This window comes from Lichenostomus cassidix, chromosome 1Ab (genome assembly GCF_008360975.1).
Source record: "Lichenostomus cassidix isolate B80296 chromosome 1Ab, HeHo_3.0, whole genome shotgun sequence".
NCBI lineage: Eukaryota > Metazoa > Chordata > Aves > Passeriformes > Meliphagidae > Lichenostomus > Lichenostomus cassidix.
Window position 1 is genome coordinate 9,655,165 of NC_139481.1, and position 15,294 is coordinate 9,670,458.

The 15,294-nt window shown below is 40.5% G+C and overlaps 1 protein-coding gene across 2 annotated transcripts in view; it reads right to left on the minus strand.

The window, feature by feature from the left end:
- Positions 1-998: 998 nt before the first annotated feature.
- Positions 999-15,294, minus strand: part of PPARA (peroxisome proliferator activated receptor alpha) — a 32,994-nt gene continuing 18,698 nt past the window's right edge. For both annotated transcript variants that reach the window (XM_085049731.1, XM_085049732.1), the window contains 4 exons: positions 14,335-14,473; positions 11,719-11,921; positions 8,446-8,893; positions 999-8,276 (listed from right to left, as the gene is read on the minus strand). In XM_085049731.1, the coding sequence (XP_084905857.1) occupies positions 8,029-8,276; positions 8,446-8,893; positions 11,719-11,921; positions 14,335-14,473 (1,038 nt within the window). In that variant the 3' untranslated portion in view covers positions 999-8,028. The remainder of the gene's footprint in view (positions 8,277-8,445; positions 8,894-11,718; positions 11,922-14,334; positions 14,474-15,294) is intronic.

Below are 15,294 nucleotides of genomic sequence, written 5' to 3' on the forward strand. Positions count from 1 at the left end.
GAGGACTCAGTATTATAGGGGAGCAGCACCTCAGAGCAGAACTACAGAATTTTTAATTTGGCTCAGCTACAGCTCAGTTATTTATCGTATAACAGGAAAAACCAAGTCAGGGATGCCTCTGCTTCAGTTACCTGGATGTGAAAACCTGGTAGGTGAAGAAAAGCCAGCAAGTACCACAGAGGGACAGCAGATGTATTCTGGCATCTCTGGTCTATGTTTAGGGAAAGGAGACTGCCCTGAGTGCCACTATGTATTTCCTGGAATGACAATGGATTGTTATCTGTGCCCAGCTGTTAATACTTACGGATTCTATGTTCTTGTGTTCCCACTGCACATGAGCATTATGGTCTCAGAATCATCATCTGTTGGTATATATGTGATTTTACAGCCTGAATGCCACCATGCCCAGCCTTTCCTGCTCTTCATGGATGCACAGCCTTAACAGGTTGGTTTCATCAGGGTCTCCAAGTACTTTCTGCTGCTCAACATCAGATCTTCCATGCTCCTCAGCACAGCTGATGAAGAAACCGGAGTCTTTTTCCTCTGCTGTAATTTTCACTTCAGCACTCTCTTACCAGCTTAAAACATCCCCAGATTCTGGAAGGAAAACTTCCAGATACCTGTGACATATTTCCCCAACTGACTTAATTGAAGCCATCCTCGTTGAATTAGTCAGCGCTGCACTTCAGAAATACACAACAGAAATGCACTTGTTACTTGTTGAATTCTGCAGATGTCTCAAAGCAGCCATACAACCCATGAGAATGAAAGATCACAGCTGGATGGTTGGTCAGCACCAAACTTAGGAAATATGTATAGATAAATATATATGCAATATCTCTGAGTATGTTACATGCCCACTGCTGCTTCAAAAGGTGTCTAACAGTACACTGGGAAGCATCAGCTCTTTCAGATGCTTCAAATATGCTGCCTTTTGAATGTCACATTGCAGTGAGTTCCTGTCCTGGGAATAAAAGATCAGCACAAGTCATAAAATCCACTTTTAAAAATACTTTATTTTTTTTAAACCATTAAGGCAAAACCGTGTTTCAAATTAAGTTGGTTTACATTCAGTCTGAAAGGATTACTTTTTTTAAAGCACATAGGTTCCTACCAGTCTCTATACAAACACTGTGAATTCAACCTCTTATTTTTAAAGAAAGCGGAAAAAAATCAGAATGTAAAAAAGAAAAAAGTTTAGTTCAAGTTTTTTCATCCTAGATCAGTAGGCTGGTAACGTTTGAGAATGCATCATTGTATGTAGCTAGATGTGACTTTTACATTCACAAGATATGTTGTGTTTCCTAAAAATCCCTGGAGCCCAGGGCTTCCATTTGTCCTTGGAAGTGTCATTTGCATTGTTCTAACAGAAAGAAACTTGGGAACTTGGCTTGAATTAGTGGTTTTTACTGGGAAACAAGCATTCCATGAGAATTAGGTTGGACTACTCCTTGAAAGAAATGTCTGCTTGCTCTACGTTCTGTATTTACTGCAGCAAAATGTACCCCAAACCTCCTAAAAACAGGTGATTGAAAACAATAAGCTGTTGTGTTTTCTCTTTAATATTGATACCTTCATTTAATTAAACACTTGTTAGCTCTATTGATTAGGGTTTGGCAACATTAACAACACTGTGCTTTTTTTGTGTCCTACCAGATAACAGACCATTTAAGACGTGAGGGAGGAAGGGCTTCAACATCACGATGCACTTGAGCTGTGGTGCTGCATTCCTGGAGAAAATTCTGAGCAACTGTTTGTGAGAGCTGTGGAGCAGCAGGAGCCACGCAGGAGGCAGCTCCCCCAGGCTGCTAAACCAAACTCTGTCAAACCACTGAGAGGGTTCTGGAGCACACCCACAGCACTGAAACTCTGCTTAGACACCTCATGACTAAAGAAGGAACTAAGCCATGCATGTTCCTCCTTCCTGCAGGGCCAAGGCTCTGTGTGTCCCTGGAGAGAGGTGCTGTGTGGGGATGAGCTGTGGGAGCCCTGGGCGTGCCAGGGGGAGCAGGGTGGCAGTGCAGGAGGAGAGGTGAGCTCTCCCTGCTCTAGCACTGCCCACACAGGCTGCCTCTGACACTGCACTCCCACACACCCCGAGCTCAACACAGGACTGCTGGGTTGCAGGCACTTCAGTCGGGATTTTCCCATCCTGCCAGCCTTTTTTTCTTTCAAGTGTAAAGAATGCCATGAAACTCCTGGCGTTAACATGAGGCTGGTGGCTTTACCGTGACAGGGATTATGGTACCTGCATCTCCAGCCTGAGAAAATACACCAGAATACTGCAAAACAACTTCAAGAACCTTATGCCTGATCTTGCAGTCCTTATTTAAGGTCCAGCCTGTAATCAGATCAGTCTCTTGTGCATGCTGCCCATCCCCTGGTAGAGGCAGCTCATCTGAAATTGAGGTTCTTGCAACAGGAATTCTGTTTCGAAACATCCTCAGCAATGGAATCTGACAAGATTGACTGACGCAATAAAGGAGCTCAAGAAACAAAAAAACACCCCAGCTTCAGAAGCAGAAAAAGATTTAAAAAACCTGTAAGCACAACAGACAAAAGGAAGGAGGAAAGAGCCTTCCTTAGGGTGGGCTCAGTTACACACTGGGTTTGTGTTGTGTGATGTGACAGGGGAAAGGAAGTAGCTGCAGGTCAGCACAGGGAAGTCCAGCAGAGCTTTTACAAACATGACACAAACACCTCAGGAGACAACATACCTGTGTGGTGACACTGATGAAGTGAAAATGCCTAGTTGAAGCAATTTGAGGAAATTAAATGTTATCTGTTACAAATAAAAAGCAGTAGGTTCAAATGATTGCTAGAACACTTGTAATAGATTGTGCTTGTGATAGCTGCTGTGTTTGGTGGTTCACACAGCAAAATAAAAGGTAGATACCTTTGAAAGGTGCCTTTGTGACTAGATCAGATTTCCTTAGCAGGATGCTGTAGGCACAGACTGTCACACCTGCATGCACCAGACACAGAATCCTCATGAGCAGACTCTGAATTCAGTTCTATTTAAAATCCCACAGGAACCCTCCTGTAGGGAAGCCAATAATGCCATTTCAACATTTTGTTTTGCGCTGCCAAGTCATGCTCCAAAATACATCTATAAAAGCAGCAGCTCACCCTCAGGGCAGGTGGCAGGGAATAATCCTGAGTACATGTTGTTATTCCCAGTGAGCCACGAGTCAGCTCCTCAGAAAACATTAGCACTGGTGCAGGAACCAAGTGCAGCTTCTTTTTAGCTCTTTTCAAAGGAAAATGAGCTAACATGCTGCAAAACAAAGATGAACTCAGTTCTACACACTTTCATATTGGTGAACTTGAGTTCAAAACTTGATTTTGGGACTGCAGCTCTTCCTCAACTAGACTTGCTTTTATTAAAATTAAATAAAAGGAAGTCTATGTTCTAGGTGAAAATACATGTTAAAGTTTTGTTATAATTGTCAACACCAAACATTGATAACTTTGCAGAATTTGTGATAGTTCTTCACAAAGGATACAGCAATAAAGACCAGACAGGAATAAATAGCAACTCATCTTTGACATTAGCCCCTTCATCCTTAGCCCAAAAAAGTAAATACTTCCTCACTGTACAAAGCGTTCGCAAGATAAAGTATGTAACAAATATTTAAATTAAATAATTTACACATTTTTCTTTAAGCACCTCTGTAATTAATTTAGTGAAAGTTTACGCCTTGCAATTATATTCTTGTATTTTACAAATTGAAACATGAAGAAATGGTATTACATTAAATTAAAAAAATCCCAAAACACATAATAATGTCAATAATCTTAGATCAAACCCACATATAATTTAAATCTCCAGTAAAAGAAGGATAATAAAGCTGATTAAACCTAGATACAAAAATTATATGCAACTGATTATCAGGAAAGCACTTGGGAATAAGCAAGTACCAGACACCATGCTCCACCTTACATTCCAACTCTTCCTAAAGGCTGAGGGGTTTCTGAGGGACTATTATTTGTAAGACCTTCTGCTTAAACAGGACCATGACAACTTCAAATACATTTGTCAAATGCAGATTTGCACCTAAGGCACAGGGAGCTTTTCAGGACAGACTGAAACTGTTCCTCTGCAGCCACAGCAGGATCTTCCCCAGCTGCTCTGCCCCAGATGGAACCTAAGTTTGCCCAGGCTTTCCACCAGAAATAAGGTGGAAATTCAAACTCAATCATTTGTGACCCAGTTCTCGTGATGAATAAATCTCCCCAAGTTGCAGCAGTTTGAATAAACAAACAAATGTTTAGATGCTTATTATAAGCTCTGTGATGTGCAGCCTTGTGCCAACTCTCTCATGAGAACAGGCTTAGTGCAACTGCTGGTATTTCTGAGATCTGTGTGGGGCAGGAATAATGCAAAACTGCTCCCTGGCAGCTCTTCAGCTCTGCAGCAGCTGCTGGAACCAAAGCACAAAGCCACATGGAAATGGCAATTAATACAATATATGGTTTCTTTACATGGGACCAAAGGTGCAGTTTCTGTAAGTGGAAACTTCCCTGCCAGGAGTCAGTTTGTGGTTTAAAGCAAAAGTGGGATCTGAAATTTAAAAAGATACAAAGTAACTGGTTTTTCTTAAATGAGAGCTTTAAAGAAAATATTTAAGGACGAGACAAAAATGTACATCAGATTTCCCTAATATTTGGCACAAAACCTTCCTTTTTTTCCCCACTTCCCCTTTGACAAAAAAGTACCTAGGGCACCCCAATAAATAAATAAATAAATAAATTTTCCCCAAACAATGCTCATAAATGAGTAATCTGTATGTTTGCTGAAAATTTAAATCATACCTTTGTTTCCCAGGATATTTCCCTACCCACCTGCTGTCTCTTGCCTTAAGCTGGTAGTGTTGCCTTGTTGCTAACCAGAGTTCTTCCATGCTATGACAGTAAAATGAGTTATGTTGGCAAGGATCAGATCCAAACTGTACCTTATGAGCCAGCAAATCTTTGGTACAGTTTTAATCCTAAAATCTGATCACTTTACTTCCCTCCATAGATGGGGTATTTTAAAATATTAATTTATCTGCACATAAGGGAGATGCTGAAGTAATAGATCAGAAATAGATCTGAGACTAGTTTGGATTCCAAACTTAAAACAAAATGGACACAAACCAGTTAATTTTAAAATCTCCTTGGCCAAAGCCAGCTTGTAGTCACCTCCTGAAGGAGCAAATACAATTCCTTAAAAGCATAATGTAGAAATGAGTTGTTTTGCCCATGAATTCCTGGGAAGGGAATTGTCTGCCCTGTGCCACTCTTTGAATCACTCTGGGAATGTGCACAGGGCAGCAGTGTGGGCAGTGGAATCCATCCAGAATTTTAGGCTGTGTTAACATCTTGTTCATATTTCTGTAATTCACAGATGTGTTCTTTCTCTTTTTTTTTTCTTCTCATTAAGAGTCTGCAATTTAATTTAAAACAGAAATCAAACTTTAGTGTCCAAGGAAGTAGTCAAAAATTGCATGCTGGTTTTCACATAACAAATAAATTATGCACTTTTTTCATGCTTATAACAGGACTGTGTTACAAGCAGCTGCTAGAACAGCTAAATGTTACATCTTTTACTGAGTTACTCTATTTTCAATTCTTTATAGCTTTGCTGAGAATTTAATATTATTATTAATTCTTCCATGCTTTAAAGTGGTACTGAAGTGTTTTAGCCACTTTTGAGAGCAAGAGCAGGAAAAATAGTTCTTGTGCACAGTGCCTGTGTCTGATTTTCCTGAAAACCCACAGTACACCTAGACTATGGAATACAACTTTGAAATCTGCCCTTTGCAAAAATCTGAGCTTTGGGGGAAAAGTTTTCAAGTTATCCTTTTTCTTTTAGAAGATAAACTAACAGTTGGCTCCTAGAATTTCAGAACACCATCCAGGATGGCTGATATTTTGACAACTTTTTGTGTCAGCAATATTGCAGATCAATTATTTCCAAGGCCTAAACCCCACAGCTCCTCAGTGAAGCAGGGCTGGCTGGGAGAATAAAGCAGCAGCATTCCTAAAATCCTCTCTTTGTTTCTGAGGGCACACTGTGTGCTGCTCTGGGACACAAAAGGCAGCCCATTTCTCATCTGAGCGTTCCTGGCAAGGGCAACAGTGCTCTCCCATGGAAGTGTTTGAGGCCTGTTCTTCCTGCTGCCAACAGGGAAGGGGAGGAAGTTTTGTGCACATGCAGTTTCTGTTTCTATCCTGCCCTAGATGCTCACCAAGTTTGAGGCCTGTGCTTCAGTACTTTACACTAAATATATCTATATTTATCTGCAACTGCCACAATCAGTGCCCAGATAAATCCCAAGGTGCCTTTAAATCTGTAATTTTTCCAGTGTCCAGATGTGCCCGTGGGCCTGGACAGTAATTAGCATTGCCACTGAAATAGGAATCACTGTGTGATGTTCTCACTTCAGCACTCAATCCTGGCAGTGAAGATTCTGGAGTCCTCAAATGTGCCTCAATGAAACCACACAAAGTGTCCTCCTTTCAGTGCCACTGAAAGGTTAACTACTGAAAATGCTGGGATTGACTCCTGAGACCTCAGTTTTATGAAACAGAAAGTAAAACTAGGAGGTAATAATGTGAAGTTGTTGTATCAAAGGAACAAAAAGCAAAGAGGACCAGCAGTGTTCCTTGCAGGCAGCTGGCACTTCTGGGCAGTACTCTCTGAGAAAAAAGCTCAAGAAGTGGCAAAGTCAGGAGGATGTTTCCTTATGGCTTTTGCACCAGGAGTAGAGCAAGTGCTGTTGTAAAAATCAGTTTACTCTTAGGAACACGATAAACTTCCTCTCAACTGTGCTGCTCAACTGCTTTCATACTATGAGGCAGTCTGACACCCACAGACATTGCTCTTGGTGATATTGTCACCTTATCCACAAGGACAAAATCTGGTGAAAACTCGTAGAGAATGCTTCTATCGATGAGGGCTAAGGAGGAATAGGAAGAAATATATCCAAGTGGGTAAAAAATGAAGCAGTGTATTCATCAGAAACGTAATCAGGTCCAAACAACTATACTGCCAAGACACATAAAAGAAGTAGGTGCCTCTCCTATCCAATCATTCCTTCAGGGTCAGCTCTCACTGCAGTAGAATGCAGTATCACTGCTGGAAAGTTAAAATTCTTTTTTTTTCTGGGGCAGGATCAGATTTTTCAGTCTCTCCAAAACTCTTGCTAATTCAAAGTCATATTTTTATGTCAAAACTGCATCTTGAGCTATTACAAGTTCTACAAAAATACAGGGTATATATTTTTCATCAGTGATATTTTGACATTTCCTTAAAAGACTTTTTTAAAAAGAGTTCCATTCGTTTATCATATTTACTCTTCAAGAAACACCTGTTGGAGTATCTCTGTTGTATTTTAGGTAACTCTTTGGATTTAGTTTAATTTCATAAGAGAACCATCTTTTAAATGTGCTAACCCTAGGTATGACTACATAACATTATATGAAGCTGTGTATCATTTCATGGAATTAAAGCAGCACTGCATCAAGGATCTTTCCAATTTCTTAGAAGTGTATGGACAGTAATATCCAGCCACTTGCTACACCTAAACTGGGTGCTGTAAGAAAAAGTGTTAGCTGGTTCTCAGTAATTACCATTAGGCAAAAGTGCATCATCTTTCTGATTGTGCAGATACCTGGAAGGAAGGTGCTGAATTTGTTATATTAAAACTAAAATGACTAAGCCGAGAGGAAATACAATTTTGTTCATTTCTGTTACTTAACATTCTGATTTATTATACAAATATGTATTCCTTACCAATCTTCAAATTTCCAAATAAAAGAACCATTGTAAGACACTTCATTGAGCTCTGACCAGTATTTTTCTGCAGCACTCTTTCAAAAGAAGACAAAAGATCCCAAACCAAAAGAAGTGTAACACTCCAGTTCCCCAGTTTCAGATTTTTCCTGCTCTGGGCTGAGTGAACAGCACATAATTGTGCAAGTAGTTTTGCTCCCATCTGTATTTCTCTGTCTTTAAATATCGTGGAAAAATACTAAAAATCCTTAATACATATCCCTGTAGATTTCCTGTAGTAAAGGGTGTAAATGTGCATCAGATTCAGTCTTCTTGATTATCTGAACAAGCTGAGCATGCTCTGTGACAAGCTGTCGGAGGTCAGCCATTTTTTGGAGAAGTTTTGGGAAGAGGAAGGTGTCGTCAGGATGGTTGGTTTGCAAGTGAAGTTTCAGTACATGCACAATGCTCTCCTGCATTTTTTCAATGTGTCCTACATTTACAAGACCAGGACGATCTGTTCTCAAAACAAGCAAAAGAATACATGTCACAATTTTATAATGATTCCTTGAAGTGCAGTTAGTGGTAGAACTGAATCTTCCAGAGGATAGAAGCTTTTCCATTAAAATTATTGATTCACGAGAGAGAAATATTAAAATTTATTACCTTAGAGAACAAATGCTTACCTCCACAGCAAATAATGGCAGCAACAAAAAGGGATATATCGCTATCATCCAAATCCAGTGCATTGAATTTCATTGCAAAATCAAATTTTGGCTCCATTATATCACAGAAAGGCTTTCTCAGGCTCTTCAGGAACTCCCGGGTTATAAAACCATTCCCATAGGCCACCAGCATCCCATCCTTGTTCATCACAGAGGCCAACATGGCAAATATGGCTTCATACACCCCATACTTCAGTAGTGTCACCTGATCGTTCAAGTCAAGGTTGGAGAAGCCAGGGATGGATTTGGCAAATTCTGTGAGTTCTGTGACAGTTTCCACAGATGTACACTGGCAGCAGTGGAAGATTCGAACTTCTGCTTCCTTGTTCTGAATCCCATTGGCTACCAGTTTTGCCACCAGGGTCTTCTCTGCCATACATAAGGTATCCATATCATGTATAACAAATGGCTACAGAGGAAAAAAACCAATTCAGTCAGAAAATAATGGTTATTAATAATTTTCTTCCTCAAGAATGGGAATTTTGATAAACTTTAGCTTCCATGCTAATCAGTCTTTAATAATCAGTAAACCTTGAGTTCTTTTGTATTTCTCATCAAGACAAACACTGTATGACAGAACTACAAACTGCAATACCTAACAAGTCTGCTCTGCAAACAGCGATGCAAATGGTCACATGGAAAGATGCATGGAATATCCTTGATTTAGTTTTATCTAATAGTGACAGCGAAGCTCCAGTGCTCCTGTGCTTGGTATGCACATATCCATCTCAGAGCAAGGCCCAGAGGGTTCACAAAAGACTTGCATTACCTTCTCCAGAAGTCCAGGTTATTCTGCCTACACTCCTATCGATTCCTAAACTAACTACACTTGATGCACATCATGATGCTTTCCTGAAGTACCCTAGGGGGAATACAGACAGTCATTTCAATGCAGAACACCATATTTGCATAAGAATGTGAACCCTGCACTACTCTTATGAGCTATTATCAGATTTTCACAGACTATGTCCCAATTGTCCCAACTTTCTAGCAGCAGTCAGTGCTGAGTCATCTCTAAACACAGAATGTCAAACACTAAATTTGGTCTTTTCCCTAATCCCCTTTGTTTCAAAAGGTATGTGCATTACAGACTGATGAGCCACTCTCTTAAAACATCATATCAAAACGAGCATTATGACTTTCTTGTGAACAATCAGAACTCAAAAATATTTTGAAACATATCTGCAGAGCAATAAACAAAATGAAGCACAATCCACTAAAGAAAAACAACAAACCCCAGTGTTTCCCAGCCTTGCAAAGTCACAGCAACTGACCTTGAACAGAAATTTCCACGCACGCCAAGCACCTTTCTTGGGCTGTTTTGCTCATCTCAGATTAAAACTCCTGAAGAACACATAGTGTTCTGTCAGGAGCTCATAGGATTCACCTGTGTCACTCAGAAAACTGTCCAAGAGGTGAGTTTCCTATGGTTGCCCATTTTTAAATGTTTATGGCTACTTCACATAAACACATTCCATCTCACTCCAGCACAGTTACACAGAGCAGAACTTTCCATGGGAAGGTGGATATGAGTGGAAAGTGGCAAAGCAAGAAACACATGTCTAAACCCTCTAAAAGATGTACACTATTTTATACATTTTTTTAAAATTTAACATAATTTCACTATGCAGAAAAGATGCAAGGTGAAGGACTTGGGAGCTAAATTAAAAAATGACACCTTGTCAATGAAAAATTCTTGTTCATTCTGAAATTAGATGCAGTGGCACCAAAAATTAGGATTCACTGAAATCAGTTGTTAATTCACAGTTCTAAAACAGGTGGGTTGTTATTTACAAGCAAAAAATCCCTTCTTTTAAAATTTGTTTTTCTGCTGAACAGTCAAAAGAAAATGAAAACGTTTGTTTTCTTAAGAGATGATGAAATAGCCCAAAACCCCTTAGCTCTTCCCTGCCTATTGAAAAAGTTGGAAGCAGCCTGTTTGTAACATCCTAGAGCTCATTCTTCATGAATTTTTATGTGCAAATTCACCTGGACACACTGTGCTGGTCACTGTTGGCTGGTCAGTTCTGTGGCTGTGGCCACACACATGCAAATACAAGAACTGGGATGCAGCTCTCTAGGATCCATGTGTGATACATGTTGTGGTTTATGGTTCTGACACAGGGTAACAAGCACTAAAAGGATTTTCTGCAGAAATCCACTCTGAGGAGCTAAAGGTGGTATTTACTGTAGGCTCACATCAGCCTGTACCCCCAAAATGTTTAAGCCTGTGCCTAATTTTACACACCTCTTTAATGCAGTGAAAAAGACTGGGATAATTCATGTGTTCCTCTTGTAATGCAGAAAGCTGTAGGCTTGGCTAAACTAGACTATTATATGCCAAATTCCATAATGTAGAAGACAGCTTGCTTCCAATTCTTATAACACTCATCCCCACACTTACGTGGTTTTCACTATGGCATCTGTAAAATTTTTTTCCCTGCAAATTTTTAATGAAACTGAAGTTCCTGATGAAATAGACTTATCTTCTACATAAAAGTAAAAAAAAAAATCACAGCAGAAGTTAAATAAATATGCATAAAATGAAACAAGTGAGTCCTTACATCAATTATACTCTCCCATGCACTACCAAACAAAAAGCAGTTGATCGAATTAGGTAGACCTTCACTAAATTATCCTGAAAGAAAAGTAACTTCTACAACATATGTGTCTTCACAACCTTGCTTGCTTCTGCCTTTCAAAGGAACCACACTGAAAAGACCAGGAAGGCTGGGTGAGGAAATGGCCAGCACTGTAAACAAAAAATTACAAACTCAAGTTTCTTTCCCCTCCTGCTATAAATATTATTCTGATTAAAATGAAAGTCATGCAGAATGCCTGTACACCCTTTAAGATAATAGTACTGATCCTGACATTTGTGACAGAAAACATACTTTTTTTTTTTACTGTCATAACAGGACATTAATTTTGAACCATTCTCTCCAAATCAAGAAGTATTCACATTCAGATATCACTTCATTTTTGATTACAAGCAATAATTTTAGGTTGTGAGTTTCCACTTAAAAGGTAATCACCTGATTTTCCTAAAGCTTCTTACTATTCTGATAGTGGTTTAAAGCAACCATATTTACTATAGGTATTCTCTTTGAATATTTCATGTCTGTAGTACCATGCTATTTATTTTCTAAAAGATTTGTTAAGAATTTACCAAACTATTACAATCATCTTATGCACCTGTCAGCTTTAATTCAAAGTAACAGAAAAAGTACTTACTGGATTGTTATTGGTTTTCCCTGCAAGGATGATTCTGGCTTTAACCTTGTTCATATTGAAGTTTTTCAGGTAGGCATCATGAATTCTTTTGGCAAGTGATTTAAGATCTGCCATTTCTGAATCTTCTACATAATTTTCACCTGTTAGAATTTCTGCTTTGAGCTTGGCCTTCTCAGACCTTGGCATTCGTCCAAAACGTATTGCTGATGGGGAGACATAATTTTGAAGCAAACACAAATTATACAAGAACTTAAGCCTTTTACCATTGCTGATTAGAGCAGTAAGACTTTTTGTCTAGAAAAACTGAGGTAGAGGTGATCTCCCCCTTCCCAGAACAGTCAGTGACTAATGCTAAACTAAAGGAAATCAGGTGTTTCAGAGCCCAAACTGGTATCTGCACTGGTGAGCTAGAACATATTCCTTTTTCCTTCTACATCACCTAAATACTTGTATTTTGTTTTCTCCTTATTGAGTTCTATAGCTCTCAACATGAAACTCGAAGTCCACCTTGGGAACTCTTAAAACATGGAGTGAACTCATGACAGGAGCTTGGCAGAAGTCACACATGAGCTGGAGAGCTGCAGAGGAGTCAGGCCTGAATCCCACTGCTGGCTCAGAACCTGCAGGGACATTCAGTTCTTTATTCAACACATCTGTACTGCCATGAGAACTCAGCCCAAAGACCTGCATTTACAGCTCAAAGGCCATAGGCAACAAACTCTCCTCTCCACCAGGACTCCATATTGCTTTCTCAACAGATTAGTCCATCAAGACTGGAGAGAAGAACAGTTTGAATATCCAATCTGGTCATTAGGATACTCTTCTGAGAGGCAGATGTGAGTTTGAAACACCTCTGTGTATGGAGGTCTCCTGGTTTTTGGGCAAGTGGTCTTGCCATCCATGGGCATGTCCATATCCTTCTTCAGTTTCACTCTCAAGCTAAGCCAGCCCCATTTTAGCCCTGGGAGGTGTGCAAGGGTTTGAGATGGCTCATACAGCAAGTTACTTGTACTGCATTTCAGCATCCAACCATTGAGGACAGGACCTCACTGCCTACACTGAGCAACTTAGAGCATGAGCAGCATCAGCCCTTCAACATGCCCAAGGGATCTTCTCATGACATAAAGAGGTGACTCTAGGCATGATCTGAAATGCAGCTGTGGACTTCCATGGAAGTCCAACAAGGAAAGCCTGTTTGGAATCTGGCTTAGGTGCTTCCTTCCCCTTAAGGGTGGGTGGTCACTCCAGTCTGTTGAAAAAGTGGAAGAATATCTAGAAGATGCTCTAAACTGAAGCTTACAGTTTCAAGATCATGGGTGTAAATTTAGTTGTAGCTCTTTTCCTGAGAAGTACTGCCAGCGAGTTACAATCATCCCTCTCCTGCTGCCTCCCACATGTTTGCTGCAACAAAACTGAGGCTGCTCCCTTCAGCTGGAGCACAGATGGCCACAGCATTTTTAGTTAGGATGAAACACCTTCAAATGGATGTCAATTCCCGCCAACCAGCACAGCTCCCTGCTCAGCTCCCAGCCTGAGATGTCACTTCACTGTCCAGCCCAATTTTTGAGGATGGTTATCCCCAGTCTTGCAGAGACTGCCAACCCTCTCCCACTGGACCTCAGTCTCAGTCAAGGCTCACCACAAAGGCTTCTGCAGAACCAGAAAGTCAACTCTCCCAATGCTTCCTGCTGGGACTCTAGACTGCAATGTCACAGGCAGCTTCCTCAATCATGTTCCCACCCCAGCTATCCTGACTGCACAGTTTCCTTAGGAAGTTTGTCTCCTAACCCACAACTTTTCACCTAGCCCAGTATTTTTACCCACTTCCACATTTGCACCTGCTCCCAAGTTCAGCCTGGACAATATCAGAGCTATGCAGGGAAAGCAAATACTCTCATCTGGCCAAGTGAGATGTGCTTTCTCATGGCTTGGCCTCTCCCTCTTCACCCGTGCTGCTCAGCAAGCTCCATCCTGCACAGAGGACTGCCTTGTGGGCTGAAATTGGTCTGTAAGCTACAAGCTTGCCAGCCTTATCTTAAATCACTAGCACAAACAACAACTTAACTTTTAAACTGGGTATCTAAATGCTCTGAATTTTTACCATTCTGTTTAACAAACAACCTACCAGATTCCTGTTGCATAGTCAGCATAGACCTTTGTCCTCCCCCCCCAACCCCACTTTCTGAACCATCTGCCCAAGAGCTGTTGCACTGTAACCTGAAAAATAATGAAGACTGCTTTCCTACAGATTTCTATCCTGCGTCATTCCCCCTCACAATGAGGCAGTTGTTCTCCTCCTACTCCTCTACAAAACCCTTGATCAGAATTCTTCCAGTATTGAAATTCATTTCAATGGGAGTACTGATGCCAAAGTTCTGGGTGAAGAAAGCAAGTAAGTGAACATTCATATGGACAAACTGACATCCACCACAACTGTGTAAAGCTCATATCAGCACATCTGGCAGCTCTACATGAACCCATCGTCCCCGACTGTGATCTATCCTGTAAGAAATCTGAGGCTCAATTCAGGTGTATGAGTAAAAATGCTATCCAAGTGTCTACCTCCAGCAGCAGACTCTGGGTAAGAACAAACAAATTAAGGGCACTCTTACCTACCATTATGTGACATTCCAACTGAAAGGCACTTTTGAAAACGACAGTATTGGCACTTATTACGATTTTTTTTCTGAATTTTGCAGTTGCGATCACATTTATCATAGACGAGTTTTAAACGAATTGTTCTTCTAAAAAAGCCCTATGAAAGGTTTGAAAAAAAATATGTAATGTTAATGAATGTTGACTACTAATCTTCAATCATACAGGTTATTTTTTTTCTTTTAGTATTTATTGGTGTCACTAGCAAAGCAATACACAAAGTATTACCTGTCCAAAAGCATGAATCTACGCAGTGGTGTGTCTGAGGGCATAGAATGGAGAACATGAAAGGTGGGAGTAGCTCTCAGCCCCCTCTATTGGAAGAGAACCAAGAACCCAAAGAACCTGAGCAGATCTGTGCTTAAGGATGAAGCAAAACAGTCCCATTTTGCTTTTGTACACATTCGCTCAGCATCCTCTGTCAGAAGTACCCCTGGTTTTTATCCAGAGTAAGTCACACACACAGAATTAACCCTTCCTTCCTTCACCCAGCAGATGTGAGGGCTATGAGAACACAGCAGGGTGTGCAGAAGAGCCAAGGACACAATCCTGGGCATTGCAGAACAGCCTCTGTCTCAGCTGCTCTTTGCACGACATCTCCTGCAATGCAAGCTTGGTCACACACTGTCCAACCACACGGTCAGCAAATCCAGAGCCATGGCAACATTTTTGTGTCACATCACAGGGCAACATGTCATTTAGGCTGTGGGACACACCTGGCTAGGAACTGGTTCCCCATCTCTAATAGATATTCTGCATTATGCCATCAGATTCACATTCCAATGATCATACTGACATGGTGCGTGGAAGAACACTGTACACAAAGAGCATTATTTCTCTCCTGTTACACTCCAATATAGAAAAAGATGGAAAACTAAAACATTAGAGGAAAAAGAAAATAATTTCATAGTTCATGGGTCA